Source organism: Cephus cinctus, unplaced genomic scaffold (assembly GCF_000341935.2).
Source record: "Cephus cinctus unplaced genomic scaffold, Ccin1 Ccin1_scaffold0575, whole genome shotgun sequence".
Lineage (NCBI taxonomy): Eukaryota > Metazoa > Arthropoda > Insecta > Hymenoptera > Cephidae > Cephus > Cephus cinctus.
In genome coordinates this window covers 105,181-121,539 of record NW_014333224.1, presented here as the reverse complement: position 1 = coordinate 121,539, position 16,359 = coordinate 105,181, and the positions used below count along the sequence as shown (strand labels likewise).

The window sequence follows — 16,359 nt, the reverse complement described above, 5'->3', positions numbered from 1 at the left end:
CAAGTATTAAATGGTGTGCACCATATACCAAGGCCAGGTCGCAATGTTGCGATTTTGTAATAAACTGGTGCCAGACTATAATGCAGATTTGCAGAGCTCGTCCAAAGTATTTATATTGGAGGAGCTTTGAAAATCTGCAACAGTTGATCCAATATAAAATTAAAACGAAATTGCGAACTTCGATACTCAAGGCTTTTCATTTTCTTCAAGGTAGAGTTCGTAACATATCATTTTATTCCTAGGGTTGACCCTGAGCCACGCCGGGGTGTCGCTGCAAACAACAGCTGGTAAATCTGGCTCAACCATCATGCAGAGTACACCCTCGACAGAAGGAATAGCTCACATGGTCAGTCAACATACTCCGCTGTCCACTTTGACCCCACTGGTCACCCCCATGACCGTCGTCTCCCAAGGCAGTCAAGTGACGGCCCACATCCTGGCACCGTCTAGTCTCGCCGGAAAGATGATAACAACGCCAATCCTGAAGTCCGTAGGTCAAATGCCCCTGGTGAACGCCCAGTATTTGAACACGACGACACTTGTGAAACCAGTGGTCGTCGTGAGTTCACCGTCAAATGCGAGCGTCGTCTCTTCGACGCCAGCATCCAGCAACCAGTCGCCTTCCTCCAGCGCGCACTCGAGCGTCTGACAAAATCAAAGGAAGACGAAGCTCATCTGAGACAGGCCAAATTCACTCCTGCACCTTGCAGATTGTCGTGCATTCTCGAAATTGGGACGCGACGCGAATCCTTCCCGCCAGTATGGACGTAGTGAACTCGACTCCTCAGCATCGTGGAGCCTTCGCAATGTGTCCGCGAGGAGGAGGCACCTGGAGTTGACGTTGAATTGGTACAACAGGCGAGAGAGCATCCCCGGAATAAAGTCACGATTCGTGGGACGCTGAAGCAGATAAAATCTTGTGAAGATTTTCAAGAGGTTATTTCGTTTTGAACGAAAACCGTAATCTTCGAGATATCGAATGAGGTGGCGTCAGCGGTGGGATCCACGCAGCTACTAAAGAAGCTTTTGCAATAGATGACTGTGACAGAAAGTGCGAGAAGCTACGAAGCTGTCGCCACGTGTCTAACGATTCTTTTCGCCTATTAACGATTAGATATTTTTGAAGTGCACCGGCGATGCCAAGTAGTCGATAAGACCAAAGTTTCTTGCGTAGGTAGCTAGTTGCGCTCTATTCGTTGCTCATTGTTCTAAGGCCTCGACATAGGCATCAGTGTCGGTGCTGTTAGCAGGAGGATGCACCAATCGATTGTTCGCGTTTCACTTGTATTGAGTTATCGGCAACTTTTTTGAACTTTATCTGACTGAAGATTTTCTTTTGAATTTCGAACGAGTAGAGAGACGCGCGCGTACGCTGGTTGTGCTCTGAGGGACCGAGAGAACCCAATATATCTGATAACGAATGTACCTAATGACCGGAACTATCTAAGCGGGATTGATCTTCGTTTCCGGTTGAGGACTCGAGGCCGTTTCGAAAATTTCCAAATGTCATTAATATCTCTAAGTGAATTCTTTCTTTTTTTCTTCTCTATTTTGCTAACATGGAATCCGCATGTACATTACAAAATTTCTTTATGGGGTTATTTTAATCTCATATTCAACTTTCACTTCAAATCCTTGAACGATATGATACCAAGAATATCATTTGGTATTGAAAAATTTTGTTAGCAACCGTTCGATGATCAGTCTTCGCAATTTCGAATTGGTCGATACGTATTAAATTGGTGAGATGATAGTATTTTGAAATGTGCCGATTGGAAAATTGTTATTTGAATTGTTTGAATGAGAGAGAAAGAGAGAGAGAGAGAGAGAGAGAGAGAGAGAGAGAGAGAGAGAGAGAGAGAGAGAGAGAGAGAGAGAGACAAAAAGAAGTGACGTTAAAGAAGAACAATTGTCCCGTAAAAGAAATTCATAGCGGTTTCTGAATTTCATGATGAATTTTAGTATATATGTTCTTGAGTGTACAGATGCGTATGGAATCTACGTCGCATGATCATGTGCAAGAGTTGGAAACGACATTGGTTCTGTTTCAAAAGTTTTCCGGCTAGAGGCGCAGGAAAAAATAAAATTTTTAAAATAGTAAACGTTTATCGAGATAATAATCATTCGTGGGTAATGTATTATTGTCAACTATGTCGTATTAGCAATGATGTCAAGAAAGAAGTTGCAGAGTGAGAGAAAGTATTAATTACCATTATTTGACCAAATCAACTTGTAACGAACTATATTTAATTCCTATCAATATGGGTTCAGTGAGGTTTCCCTATTCTGTAACTTCTTTCTGTGCGCATGTATATACGTATATACGACTGTACACGGTCTTCACCGCTGCGATCGTCACGCCTTTTGTACGTTAGTATTATTTTTTCACGTTCGCGTAATCTCCCTCTTTTTTTTTCCATGTTTTAAATTATTTAGTTGAGCGTCATCAACTTGAATCAACGAGGGGTTGTTATGTTATATATATACAGGGTTATTCACGGCAAACCCGCAATTGACCGTGAACGAATGATTTCATGAATCAGAGCAGAATTTCACATTCTTTCATTTCTTTAACATGGCCGCACTGCCTCTCGATTAACAGAATTGTTCGATCGCGTCCAACTTCAGCTGGTGCGTTTCCCGTGAATAACCCGGTATACATAGTATTACACGATATATACATATATGTGCCGCGCGTATAAATTGAATCGATTGTTCGATTTGTACACCCGGCTGTGATGGAGTCGTCGGTACTTGTACGCAACGGATAGGGATAGTAAGCTATTGGCTAATTTTTAAATGCGTCCAAGAACAGAAAGAATAAAAGGAAGATAGGAAAAGGGGATTCACCCTCCAAGAGGCGCCACATTCGCGGTAAAGAGAAAACCCGTAGCCTGCACTTTCTTTATATCTTTGTTCACCCTCGCGCGTATCTAGTATGTGCAGGGTGTTTGGTTAGTTAGGAACCTTCCGAGTCCTTTGATCCTTCGGCCACGACTACAATGAACTGAACCAAATATCCCGATACGCACTCTTCGACTCCTGCTCTGCCACGGTATATCGTCCACCGCTTTCTTTCTTATTCTTGTCCCCATCATCGCCGTTCAATCCGCCCACTCTTGTTTTCGCTCTTTTTAAGTCAATATTATTTTTTTCAAAAGTCTGCTTTTCATGTAAACTCAAGCTATACGTCGACTTTAGTTGATCCAGAGCATAGCTGAAAGCGCGCGAGTACATTTGAAGCGAGTGTGTTTGAATGTAGCAGAAACAGAGGAGGAAAGGAAAAGCGAAGGAACAATGAAGTATGAAATTGTAAGACCAAGAGAAGAAATTGTAAGAGAATTGCGAATGGAATGCATGGTTGTGTGTGCGACAGTTGGCAAAAGATGATAACATGAATGAAGAGGCGGCGGGCGGCTGGCGGCTGGCGGGGTGGAGGGTGTGGAGCACGAGGCATCAAAGATGGCGTTGCGTGTCGGATATTAGCGGCGCAGCACGCTTGTAAATATTGTACATGGAGAGATGTATGTTGCGCAAAGGGTAGGAATGCGGAGGGCGGGGAGGGAGATCGTACAAGACAATGTGATATAAGTAATTAATGGAATTAATTAACAATCGTAACGATTAAGGGGAAAAAAAAAAAGAAATGAAACGTTAAGCAATTTCCGATCGTAGACGTCCGTCACTAACTGTTATTATTGGATTAACGTCGCAGAACACACGTACACACATATACACGCAGGACGATACCCTAATTGTACATAGTATACAAAGAAGAAACTAAATGAAATCACGAAATACAGTTATATTGAATACAAACGATACCCACGTGCGGCCAATTTTTACTGTCCCGGTGGAACTGGAGGACGTCACTCGTCACTGCGTCATCTAACCATAAGTAACAAACAAAACTACGGCGGCACAGTAGCTAACGGGCGTGAACAGCCGTGAAAGAATTCTTTGAAGAATTCGTGTTCCTTAGGGCCAGAGGGTGGTGGTTCCTCTCAAGTGCTGGACTCGGTACTTGTCGGCCGCCATTGTCCAATGAGCAACGACGACCAACGGACGGACCGTTTGTATTTCCCTTTGATCTCGCAATGGTCAGTTTCATGTTTCCATTGACGTCACTGAATTCTTTTTTTTTTTGTTTTTTTTTTCCCATTGCACTCTGACCAAACGTCTGATATTCCGTCGTGTCGTTATTGTCCCGGGCGGTGGGCGGCGGGAGGTTCGGAGTTGGTTTGTTGTTATCGAGCGAATTATTGTAAACCGGGGATTCCTTCGTTCGATCTGTATTTGCTCATAGACTGAACAGTACAAGAAAACTGCCGTTCATTCGATAGCCTTTACTTCTCGCGAAGTTCTCGACAATGAGAGCGGAGAATCAAGGGAGAGCGCTTACGCGGGAAGTTCAAACTGGCCATAATGCTCTTTCATTCTTTGGCTTTATTTCCTTCCGAGAATACAAAACCGAAAGAGGGAAGTATCGGTGCCGCCTTTTCGCTTTAATGAAATTTAGCCGATCATCGATAATCGTGCGCGGCACGCCCTGACGATGTGACAACGGATTAACGAATTATTGAGTGACAAAATTAAAGGAAAACATGTCAATGGATTAAACGTTATCCAACTGTTGTTATCATTACCGACGTTCAGTAAAATCGATATAGGCTTTTGCTATTTGCTTCGATCGTAACTGTCATTCGATTCCCTCCGAATTTACTCTGCCGAACGTCGTCTTGATGTTACAGGAAGTTATCTTTTGTTCTGAGCCAGCTGTTCCACGATACGCGGGATAGTAATTGTAACGGTGTACCTACGGCGACGTCACGTTTAAGTGAATTTCAACGGCGAATCGCTTACTTCTACGGTGGACCGAACGAAACCCATGAGAACTCTCGCCTTAAAACGAGAGAAATTGTATGGAACCTCAGCTTTCGTTGCCTCGTTTAAACGTACCAAACAATAGTTTTGCAGAATTGGCTGAGCGTAGATGGTATAGATGGAGTTCGCGAGCCTACCATTATTTTCATCTGAACTTAATCATAATATGTGTCTTATAATATTCTAAGTGTTACGATAATAAATTAAGGGATAAGACATTAAGGTATGTATGCTAAGAGAGTCTTTAACACGGGGCCCAAAGATTGTGGCTAGTCTTGGCAAGAAAATTTTCATCATTTACTCGAATCGCCGTACGATCGTTTACCTGAGTTCCAATGTTTTTCATTATAGTCTCATAAGCGATTGCGGTTCGCCTAATTTTATTAAGAAAGTACAAACGGAACGCGAATCAAAAGCCTATTGATAATTCTTTGTAAAATGATGGCAGTCGTCTTTGGGCCCGGCTGATCGAAGGCTCCTCCTAAGTATCGGTAATTACGAATTAAAAATTAAATAGCCTCACTGCTCAAAACGTACGAAGCTAGATTGTCGAAATTATCAGGAGGCTGTCGCGTTGGCTCTCGCTCGCAAAGCCTCGCATAGAGAGAAACGCTCGGATTTCTAGGAGCGAAGATCAAATGGTCGACGAAGCAGCGGATCGTCGTAGATGGTCGAGTCATTGGTTCTGGGCGGATCTGGCGCGAACCTTTTTTCCTCCTCTGGCACTGCTCCTCGTTTGACGTCACGCGGTAAAGTCAAGCTTTCATTTGCAAAATCGACAAATGAGCCAAACGGAATCATTGTTTCTTGGCACGCGAAAGGGAACTAATATTTTTTCTTATTTCGTTGTGTAAGTCATCGTTGACGTTGATTCGTTTCTTCTTTTTTTTAGAACCAGGGAGAGGAGGGTAGGAGGATGACGTGGTTGGTGGTTGTCGCGCAATTTGTCAACCGTCGTACGCGTACAGTCGTATGCGTGTGGGTAGAAAATATATCAGAATTCCATATCTTCGATTTCAGTAGGACGGGACGTCGAGTCGAGTGACGAACGATCAAGTTGATTGAAGTTGATGCAGTGATTGAAGTTGGTGTTGATGTTGAGCGTCGCCAGAGTCCAGACGGACGCGTCTCCGAACTGGTGGTCGGTTGGTCCATGAAAGATTCGGTCCTGGAAAGACGGTCTCTTCCGGGTCCGTTTTCTTGGCGACAGGCGGAATTGTAGAATACTTTTTTACGTAAGAAGAAAGGACGGCGGCCGTAGCGCGGACAATTTTCGTCAGGCATGACGGTCCGAATGGACTGAAATTTGAAAATTATAAAATGCAAAAATAAAGTTGTTAAAGAGGCGTCCCTGCGCCGAGTGGAGATCGGCGTGTAATTAGCCGGTTAAGATAGTCGCGGAGTTATCGTTAATTCTTTCTTGTACATTGACTCTGTATATTTCTGTATATAGGCAAACTTGATAATATTGATAAATTTACTAAATGTCTATGTGTTAACGATTACGATAAGAGACACAGTTACGATTCTATGTAAATACATAAAACAAGTCTACTTGCTGTAATAAAATCGGTATGAAAATTTGTTTCTCTCTTGTCTATTCTATTCATTTTATCTTAAGCACCGACACTTTATTTTCCATGCACCGGTAGGCGCATTTTCGAATACCTCGAAAATTCCAATTCCCAAAAATTCCATGAGCAACGACGAATGATAATCGTTCCCTGTTAACAGGCACTTTGTCGGGCTGTCAGATGGGGATAAGCGAGGAAGGAGCATTAAATAAATCTTTAATTTAATGATCCATTTATTAAAAATATTCACTAATTTACACAGTGTACTTCATTACTTTCAGTTAGAGTAGAGCACGACACGATCATAATATTGTCACCTATCTACGTATCGAAGTGCGTCTTAAGACGCAATTCACAAAATATAAATCATTTCACGTTCGTCCTTTATAAAAGACTAGATTCTTCCTAGACACATCGGCAAATTTTGAATTACTAACTAGATTTCATTGGTTAGTTCTAAGCTTGTTGGTCGAGTTGCTGTTTTATTTACCTCACAAGAGTGTCTCGATCTCGCTCGATAATAATAATAATAACGTGGAATTCTGTAGGTACGATTCACAACATAGTTGAACGTCGTCTTAAAGGACTAAGATTGCTGGGATTGGGTGACGAAGGGGTGCTAGAGCCGGGGGGAGGGGGGAAGGACGTAAGATGGGGGTAGGCTGAACACCGATTTACTTTTTTCACACAATAAATGCCATTATGCGTGCGGGCGTGTAATTTTCTTTTTGTAACACGTCACTCTTGTTACAACAGGTGTCTAAACTAGTTACGAACATTTCGGATGGAACTGTAGATTCTAGATATTTGTTTGCACACCGTGTAAATGGGGTGACCGAATGCCGGAAACTGTACCAACGTTCAGCAAACACATCGAATAATCCACTTTGTATCTTAATACCCTTTCAAGGGGCTTTCGCTAGGAAATTTTGCAAATTGCCATAAATTACAAAATTATTATATTGACATAGAGCAACGTGATCGTTGCGATGGTCCGTAAAGTTCGTTAAGTTTTATGGCTGTTAGTGTAGATTAGAATTTAAGAATTTATTATAAATGGGCATCTTTCTCGACAGCTCAAGTAGATTTGTGTTCAGTGACAAGTCGGGAAAGAAAATTGGACGTTTGACGGCCGAACGTTGATTAGTTAACGATCATCGGATTTGAATGTGCAAAATTTCCGATTGGCAAGATATAAGTTGTATTTTTGCTTTCTACACGCTACACAGTGTCGGTTTTATATCGATCGAACTCGTGACCGCGAGGCGCACGCAAAGTTCGTCACAGCGGACAAATCGGAATTGAACATCGTCAAAGATGCACGATTATACATACTTTGGATTTTTCTTAAACGTATCGCATCCTGTCTCTCGAGCTACTCTCGAACGTTAGGTGGCAATAAAACGATAATTGCCTGCGCTAAGGCTAATATCAAAAAATCACTATGAATATTTAAGATTAAGGTAGAAAACATAAATGTATAAACACTAATGTAAAGGATTAGGTAACTTAGGTAATTTTCATTTGTTACAAGTATTTTTTTAATCTCAAAATATATATTACGCTCGCACTAGTGTGAAAGCGCTCGATAATTCGCGAAATTAATGCAATTCTTGTAATCTTCTTGATCGCACTTTAATATGAATTTTCGACGAGACGTCGATCGCTTTCAATGGAATTTTCGTTATAACGGCTTTCCTTCTCTTTAAGGATTATATTATATAACGCGACGCAGAGTTTCCACGATGTTGGGTCACTCTTATAGAAACTATACAGCTTTGGACAGATATTCAAAACTCCCTTTTGCGTATGCCCTGTGACATACGCACACTAGCAATTCAAAAATGCTAACAAATATCTTTTATAATCGAAAGGTTAGGTAATGCGAAAATACATTAAATTAAGATGAAATATATATATATATATATATATATATATATGTAAAGGCTATATACGAACTCTCTTGGCTCACAACTATGTATAAAAATGGGTTTTTCTTCTTAATATATGATCGGTACGTGTCGACGACTACTCTAAGAAAAAGGAATGCTATTATGTTAGTAAACGTTCGTGCATTCACGAAATAATTTTGTTTTCTCCTCTTTTAGATAAAGCTTATTAGAGAATATTCTGCTGGAGAAGTAGTATAGCTGAGACTTCTTTTGAAAGACAAAAAAACAAGTGGCACGATGATTTCTAACGAACAACGGTATCATCCTTAGAAGGTGGCGCTCAACTGACATGGTTTCAGACTGAAGGAATGGGATTTAAATTTTTTAAATATTCTTTTTCTCTCGCAATGATCCGTCTTTTCTCTGCAAACGCCGAATTGCTCTCATGGATCGTCCGACATAACTTTTGCTCTTGCAATTTCTTTTTCCAGTATTTTAATCATGACCATGTGACGCGTTAGGTTTAACAATTTGCGTCCAAGTCCACGGGGCGTGGGTTAGGGGGAAGACAGTTGTGGCAGATCATTATATTTTCAAAATTTAAATTATATCCAACTTCTGTCTTTTTTCTTTACAGTCAGACGAAAGTTATCGCTTCGTGTCCTTAAGATTTTGAGATTAGTTTCTAATTGAATGGACGACCAACGGGAGCGCTCTCTAGCTAACAGAAAAATAAAAAATCTCTTTTTCCACCTATGGATTTCACGAACGACCATCTAATTGCATTTAAAGGTCTATGCTTATGTACAACGACTATGGAGTATTTTCTCTGCTTTCATACTCCGTATGAAGATTTAGATCCACTCCGTTAAGTTTACCTAGTTACGTTGAACACAATGATTGACAGATTCAATCACAATAGATTTACAATTTCAATAGCATTTGTTACGTTCGTTCACCTTACATCGGCTGCTAATCAGATAACACAATTTCCGAGTATCAACACTCCACTGGTCATTCGTTCCTGTAACTTTATTTGCGTCTTTTCTTCTAATCGTTTCATCTTGGCTGTGTGACCGTCTCGCGGAGATCGTTCACATCAGGCTAGCTTACATTTTTGTTCTCTCGACAATGACTATTAACTTAAGTTTTATTGCAGAACACTTGTTTTGGACCACAGCTGAACGCGAACAATTTTTGTGAGTGCATCACGTAAGTTCATCGAGTAGAGAATGACAGTGGCTTTAGCAAATTTCAAGCACAAGTATAACAATTGATTGCAGGTTGATCGAACCAATCAGATTATTAATCAACGAGGCTGGACGCTCTTGGGTCTCCGATCGATGGAAACAGACTCTTGAACAACGATGGTTACTTGAATATATATTGACCTAATTGAGGAATATAATTTGTGCTGTCGTTCATTATAACATTCGTCGCGGTACAAGTTGCAAGTTGTCGATCTTACACGAATTTTTTATTGAATCCAATTTCCTTTTCAGCTAATATCACAGAAATTAATTGAAACTTATTGGACCTAATTAGATTTTTCATTGATTGATGCTCAGTGTACGAAGTCAACAGGAATCCTGTGAACGGAGTGTGCGTGTTTCTCATATGGACGTTGAACTTCAGTTTTGGAGTTGAAGAATTTTTTCGAATCAAATACATCTTCTTTACGCGTCTCGCAGGAAATATAATTAGTTGGGAGTAAGAGCGATAAAGAAGTTCAGTGTGTATTGGTATGTACTTGCAACTCGTATCGCATGAGCGTAAGATCGTTTGTTCGTAATTCCACAGTAAATATTAATGAACGTCGAAAAAAAAAGAAAAAAAAAAAAAAACACAAGGTAGAAGCCAAGTGCCAGAAGCCGCGCTTATCAGTATTAAGGCAAAATGTAAAAAATGTTATGAAATCACACACGTAAAAGCTTCGTTACGATATAAATGCGGGAATTTTTTAAAAATTCTCAAACGTCACTTCACATCCAGATCGAATAAGGCGCGTGTCGACATTTTAAGTGTACATTGCCTACTCTTTGCTGACAATTTGTCCTATTTGAACTCTTTCAATTTTGTTTGCATGTGACTGTGCAATTTTCCATAATACGTCCTTGCGCTTAGCTACGCCGTCCCGTTTGCGGGGAAGGACACGACTTGGGTCTCCCTGTAGTCTTCCGGCGAAAAGACACGACGAATTTCCAAAGTCTGACGAATGTCGGTGGTACGTAGCAGCACTGAAGTTATACCTAACCGGGGTTGCCGGAGCTTGAGGTAGAAGTTCGGGAAGGAGAAAAGTTGAGAAGCGTCGCTGACAGGTAGTAGAATAGCAGAGCAGAGAAACCATTGGCAGTATAGTTTGTGTTTGCCTTTCATTTGACCGTCATTAGAATTCGTCAGAGCGACGGATGCGCCACCTGTAACGCAGATTACTTGGCTCCTGGAATTTTTCCTAACACCTGAGAACAAGTAAAAGTACCGGTTAACAATGACGTAAAACATGGCTAGCAAGCCCTGAATATATAACACAAAGAAGAGGCAACTCTTGTTTTCTCAGACTATTTACAAGCGACTCGTTTGCATCGAGCGAGCAGTCGGAGTTTCCTCTGGAAAAGAGTCCGATCGATTGACGAGCATTAATGTCAAGAACGTACCTTCGAAATATCAACTCCCGTCAGGGCTTGAACAGCTGGCGGCACTTGTCCTACCAGACGCGTTATCTCTCCGCTCGTTGCGTCGTTTCCGCCTAGTAGAACTATTTCCTCGGTTCGCGCAAGAGGAGCCGCCACTTCAGCGGCGATCTAAAAGGAAGAAAAGTTAAGAGTGGGCGAATCGAACGAAAAGAAATTAACTTGATTCGCTCGGCGAGACCCGGAACTTGTCAATTGACCAAAGACCTTCCCGACCTACCTTGGGCATCGCGTTGAGTATGATGTTGAGAATGGCGGCGTTTCCGTAATTCCTGTAAACGGCAGCCTTCTTGCGCATCCGTTCAGCCTCCGATATTCCGATGGCTTCCATTGCCTGAGCTTCGGCGTCACCGATCAGTCGAATCCTCTCGGCTTCGGCTTTGGCCGCGTCTACAGTTTGGATCCTGAGGAGGTCGAAGGTAGAAAGAAAGCAATGAGTCGCGACGAACAAACGAATAAGCGAACAAGCGAACAAAGGAGAGAGAGAGAGAGAGAGAGAGAGAGAGAGAGAGAGAGACGAGGAACCTTTTGCCTTCGGACAGCTTGCCGATCTTGTAGCTCTCGGCTTCGGCTGGCAGGCGCACGGTGCTTCGGAGCTCGTGCTCCTTACGGAGGACTTCCTGTTCCTCAACCTCGATGAGCTTGCGTCTCTCGACGACGTCGATTTGAATCTCTTCGTTTCGCAATCGTTGCTTTATTTTGGCAGCCTGCAGCTCGTACGCCAATTGGGCCTCAGCTTTCTGAAAAGTGATCGATCGATTTGCCCCGTTAGACGATTTCTTTATCCGAGCTTAAGAGTCTTCGATTCCAATGAGAAACGTTAATCCTTACCGCCGTGTTGACTTCCTGATCAAAGTTCGCCTTCTGCAGCTGGAAGAGTCGCGCGTTGTCCTCGATCTTAGTGTCTGTGTTGTACTTAATATCCATCGCAGCTTTCTCGCATTCCGCTTCCTGTTACAAAGACGTGTTTATCGTTAGACGCATCTTTTATCTTAGACGCAGCTTGTCAATCGGCGACAGTGCAATGCGAAGGAGGGTCCTACCCTAATGCCGGCGTCGCGATTGGCCTCGGCGACGCCGATGTCGGCGTCCCGCTTCACCGCGGCCGTCTGTGCTTTTCCCAGGGACGCCAAATACTCTACGTCGTCGTAAACGTCTTTGATCGTGAACGAGAGAATCTCAATGCCCATTCGGCCAACGTCAGGCGCTGCTACTTCTCGGACGAGAGCTGCGAACTGGTCCCGGTCTTTGTACACTTCTTCGACTGAAAGAGTTCCTGAAACGAGATTAAATCGACTCGTCAGGTTTACTGACTCTTTGACGGGTGGGCTCATCGTACGTCACGTCATAACAATGTCGTGTCTAACGAGGTAAAATTATATTCGCCATTCCGACGTTATTGCGTAATCAAGTCCTATTGCGCAATCAACTTTTTGGATCAGCCACTTTTACGAAACTTGGTGGATCGGAAAACAAAAATTGGATAATAGATACACCTGTCATTCAATGTGCTTAACGAGGATGCGTACCTCTTGACAACTGCAATTGTCCCAACGACTGTCATTGCTACTGACACACATCCCATCCAGAAGAGAGCCATTACGTTTCTATTCTACTTATACGAATCTGCTTTGCTTTTCTTAGAACCTTCAAGACTAACGTGTCACCGTAGACTGATACTCTTGGTAATATCGGCCGGTATCATTCTTATCGTCGACTTTGATATTATCATGTCAGGAGCACAAGTAATTCTCGCAATCTCTGGACTTGCGTAAGCAGGAAACCGTCGAGTCGAATCTTGCTGATTTCTGAGACTCGAAGCGCAAGATCAAATGACACAGCACACAGTCAGCACCGTTTACTGGAGAATCGGAACTTTGAGCGAGCGCCTGTTGCATATCACTTTTTTTTTTCAAATGACGCGTCACATAAGGATTATCATACGGGAAGATAGAAATTAAATAAATAACAAAACATCCGGAGACAATTCTTTTTGGCCGGAAGCTTCGATAACCTAATCAGAAATTCCGCGCACAAATTCCATCCTGATGAAAAAATTTAATTGATTTCAATATCATTGTTTATGGTATTTTTTTTTTTTCATTTCTTAGATATTTTTCAACCGGTTACGCAATACCTAGCTGCTGATTAAATTCGTGAAGCAAATAGTTGACAGTCACGTGTTTTCCTTAGAGAGTATTTACCACGTATAAGGATTGCGTAACGAGAAAATATTCCAAGAGGATAATATACAGAGCGAACGAAAAAGGTAATAAGAATTCCACGCTGTCCTTCTGCGCGCCGTATCGCTCGGATCTACTCTGCCTATGTCCGACACCGAGCCAAGGATGTGGACTAGGCTTTAGGGTAATTACCACGAAGGCGACGTAACTTGCCGATATTGAGTTTAATGAATTTTCAAGCGAATGACAAACGACGTAGCCTCCTACCTCCTACAGCTATTACGCATTATACTGCGAACACATGATTTCTTTGACCTCAGTCAGCGCCAATCAACGCTGCTTCTATTGCCGCAAGGCTCAGAGCTGCGCGCTGTAATTGTCTCTCGAACGATTCGTTTTCTAACACGCGTGCTGGCTTGGATTACTTTGCGTTCACTGGCACGTACTTTTCCCTTTACGAAATTCTAATATCGGTATTTGTGTACATATAGGATTTCCAAAACTCAAATTTTCCCACTTTCCAACCCCTACGTCCTGCCACCTCCAACGTATATAAAAGGAACGTCCCTTGGCTTCGGGTCAGTTAAGTCGGTCTCTACACTGTACACGAAACTCCTTGCCAAATACATTGTTCCAATTGAATTTAATCTACCCAGCGAAGCAGCAACACTTTGCGAAATCCACATGAAACATGAAATATTGAGAGGCGAGTCTTTGGGTCGTAAACGTAAAGCACCGTTCGATATATCGAACGCGTGTGACGACCTCGAGGAGAATTGTCCTCTAGGCAATGGTGATAAATATTATATTTCCTAATCGATATCCGGTACACTCTTGTGCGCCAAGCAAATATTTTCCGTATTTCAGTAGAATCGTCAGAATATTATTTAACCCTTTTAGTGCCGGACGACGATATATCGTTGCGTATGCGACGGCACCTTATTCTTCGCATCGCGAGGAAGCTCTATTACAAAATAAATGTTGAAATACAATTAGCATTACGTTATTCTCTCTCTTCCTTCCGTAATACGTTGTTTTTTGAATTATGTAATTATCATTTTCAGTCTGATCCTTATGACCTTCTTCCCAACTCCTTGTAAAATTCGTCAAATTCCTCCGGTCATTCTCGCATAGGCACCGGTTTTTCGCCCGGCACTGAAAGGGTTAAATTGGAAAGAAATATTTTCCTTCTTCAATCACCAAGGAAACAAAGTATAACGATTACGTAATGCGTATACCGACCGAGAATGGCGCGCAGGTGACCTTCCAGAGTGGACAATATGGTAGACTTGATCTCGTGTACACTCTTGCCCAAAAATTGTTCACTGGCCGTGTGTAGAAGCTCATCCGCCTTCATGATCTTGCACTGGGCGACCCCTGTGACGGTCAATGGAACGCCCTGAGCAGTCTCGACGCTCTCGCAGACGGGATTCAGGGTCATCACCTCCAGGGAGAGACGCTGGACGTCCGTGACGAACCACCAGGTGAAGACGTACCCACCCACGATGGTGCGCTTCCTCGTGGAGCCGCAGCATCCTCCTGTTCAAGGGAAAGAAGAAAAACAAATATTTAGTACGTCGTGACGGGTTGTTCCCGAGACTTAGAGTACCCAGACGTGAAGCGAATACGAGCAAAGTCTGGATTCGCGCTAGCAAGCATTTCTCTTGCTCTCTTTTCTTTGGTCCCAAGATCAAGAAAAGTCAAGTCAAGTGGGCGCAGAATCAGCGGCGCAGGATGGGACTTGCGAAGCGTGCGGGGCGTCACGTACCTCTCAAAAGTCGGCCGCGTGACGTCACTGGACTCTCGCAGAACTACTTGCGATTTCACTGAACTCGTAAGACCCTTTCGTGTACCTACGATGGGTGCACTGAACAATGAACCCATTATACGTCACACGTGCGTTTATTTTCCCCACGCGGAAGATTTACGAGGAGACATCGAGAGTCAGAAAGGAATCCAATTCTAATTGTAAGACTTAGCCTTAATGTCGTAATAACGAGGAGTCATATGGCTGGCATTGATTTTACTACGGAAGGAGGGAACGCGCGGCCATTACGAGTCCATGGGAATTCTACGTGACCTTTCGCTGGCAGTCACTGTTTTCTTCCGCCGTTCAATTTGTATTTCCTGCACGGTGCTTGGGTTCGTGTCGCCACGTTAAGTAGGTCGGCCGTAGCGGCTAGGTCGTTCTTTACCGTAAGACCGTTGCTGTGACGTCATCGTCACTCACCGAGTATTACGATTTTTATGATGCTTCCTCTTCTTCTTGAATTGTCATTCGAGAATTGTTATCGTCACTGAGACGCATTTTTTTTTTTTTCCTTCGACCGGAAGACTTTATTTTTAACCAAGGTTACAAATCTTTTGGTTCATCGGAACATCTGCTGCTCGTTACTACGAGTCCTGCTTGGTGCTCGGTTGCCGTTATTTTGGAGGAAGCAAATGCCGATTCGCTGGAGCGTGGCGAGCGAAGATTGTTGCTGTGGGAAATCCGAGTTACGGGCAGCGGGACGGACTGTAGCTGGGTTACGCCTGACAGCAAACAAGTTGATGCTATGATGAAAGATTGAACGAGCAGGAGTATAGGAAAAATTATGAAGTTTGGAAAATTCCTGATGGCCACTGCCTGCTACTTTCCATAATTGTTCGACGCATTGCCGGAGTGTTCTCGGTGGGACCGTTTCACGATTACAAATAGACTATTACATAACAAAATGGCCGGATCGTCAATTGGACGTGTCAGAAATTCTCTACACAACCACCGTACTATTTTGATACTGATCCACGTATCAGTGAAATTTGATTCTTCGGAAAATTGCATAACGCAAACACCTGATTTTCCCAACGATTCCCCTGTAGACCGAAACGCATTAATCGGTTCTAAACATAAAATCTATTCTAGCGAGGAGCACGTTGAAGGTTACGCAATAGCAAAAACTGTTGAATAAAGTCGAGCCTGGAATTGGGCAATTTACAGTAGGATCGACAGAAAGTTCGTAAAATTAAAATTGAAGAATAAACCGCGGGAGAGAGGAATGATGAAAATAGTGTTGGGCGTAGACGCGTAGCGTAGGAGAAGGCGAGAAGAGGAAGGCATCGTCGAGAGTAACTTGGGGCCGCAGCTGCCGGGTGGCGG

General features: G+C 42.9%; 3 protein-coding genes across 12 annotated transcripts in view; 2 read left to right on the top strand and 1 right to left on the bottom strand.

The window, feature by feature from the left end:
- The window catches only part of LOC107268632 (mucin-3B), a 37,290-nt gene extending 30,821 nt beyond the window's left edge, over window positions 1-6,469 (top strand). For all 7 annotated transcript variants that reach the window (XM_015741615.2, XM_015741614.2, XM_025085889.1 and 4 more), the window contains one exon: window positions 243-6,469. In XM_015741615.2, coding sequence (XP_015597101.1) covers window positions 243-649 — 407 coding nt within the window. In that variant the 3' untranslated portion in view covers window positions 650-6,469. The remainder of the gene's footprint in view (window positions 1-242) is intronic.
- Window positions 6,470-6,673: 204 nt separating this feature from the next.
- The window catches only part of LOC107268630 (flotillin-2), a 105,990-nt gene continuing 96,304 nt past the window's right edge, over window positions 6,674-16,359 (bottom strand). The window contains exons 2-8 of one of the 3 annotated variants that reach the window (XM_015741609.2): window positions 14,466-14,762; window positions 12,084-12,316; window positions 11,872-11,991; window positions 11,566-11,780; window positions 11,261-11,444; window positions 11,005-11,151; window positions 6,674-10,809 (exon numbers count right to left, since the gene is read on the bottom strand). In XM_015741609.2, coding sequence (XP_015597095.1) covers window positions 10,780-10,809; window positions 11,005-11,151; window positions 11,261-11,444; window positions 11,566-11,780; window positions 11,872-11,991; window positions 12,084-12,316; window positions 14,466-14,762 — 1,226 coding nt within the window. In that variant the 3' untranslated portion in view covers window positions 6,674-10,779. The other 2 variants (XM_025085902.1, XM_015741610.2) reach the window with 2 other exon arrangements.
- The window catches only part of LOC107268625 (glucose dehydrogenase [FAD, quinone]-like), a 9,549-nt gene continuing 5,512 nt past the window's right edge, over window positions 12,323-16,359 (top strand). Inside the window, exon 1 of one of the 2 annotated variants that reach the window (XM_015741592.2) lies at window positions 12,323-12,410. The gene's annotated coding sequence lies outside the window, so the exon portion shown is untranslated. The remainder of the gene's footprint in view (window positions 12,411-16,359) is intronic. The other variant, XM_015741593.2, reaches the window with a different exon arrangement.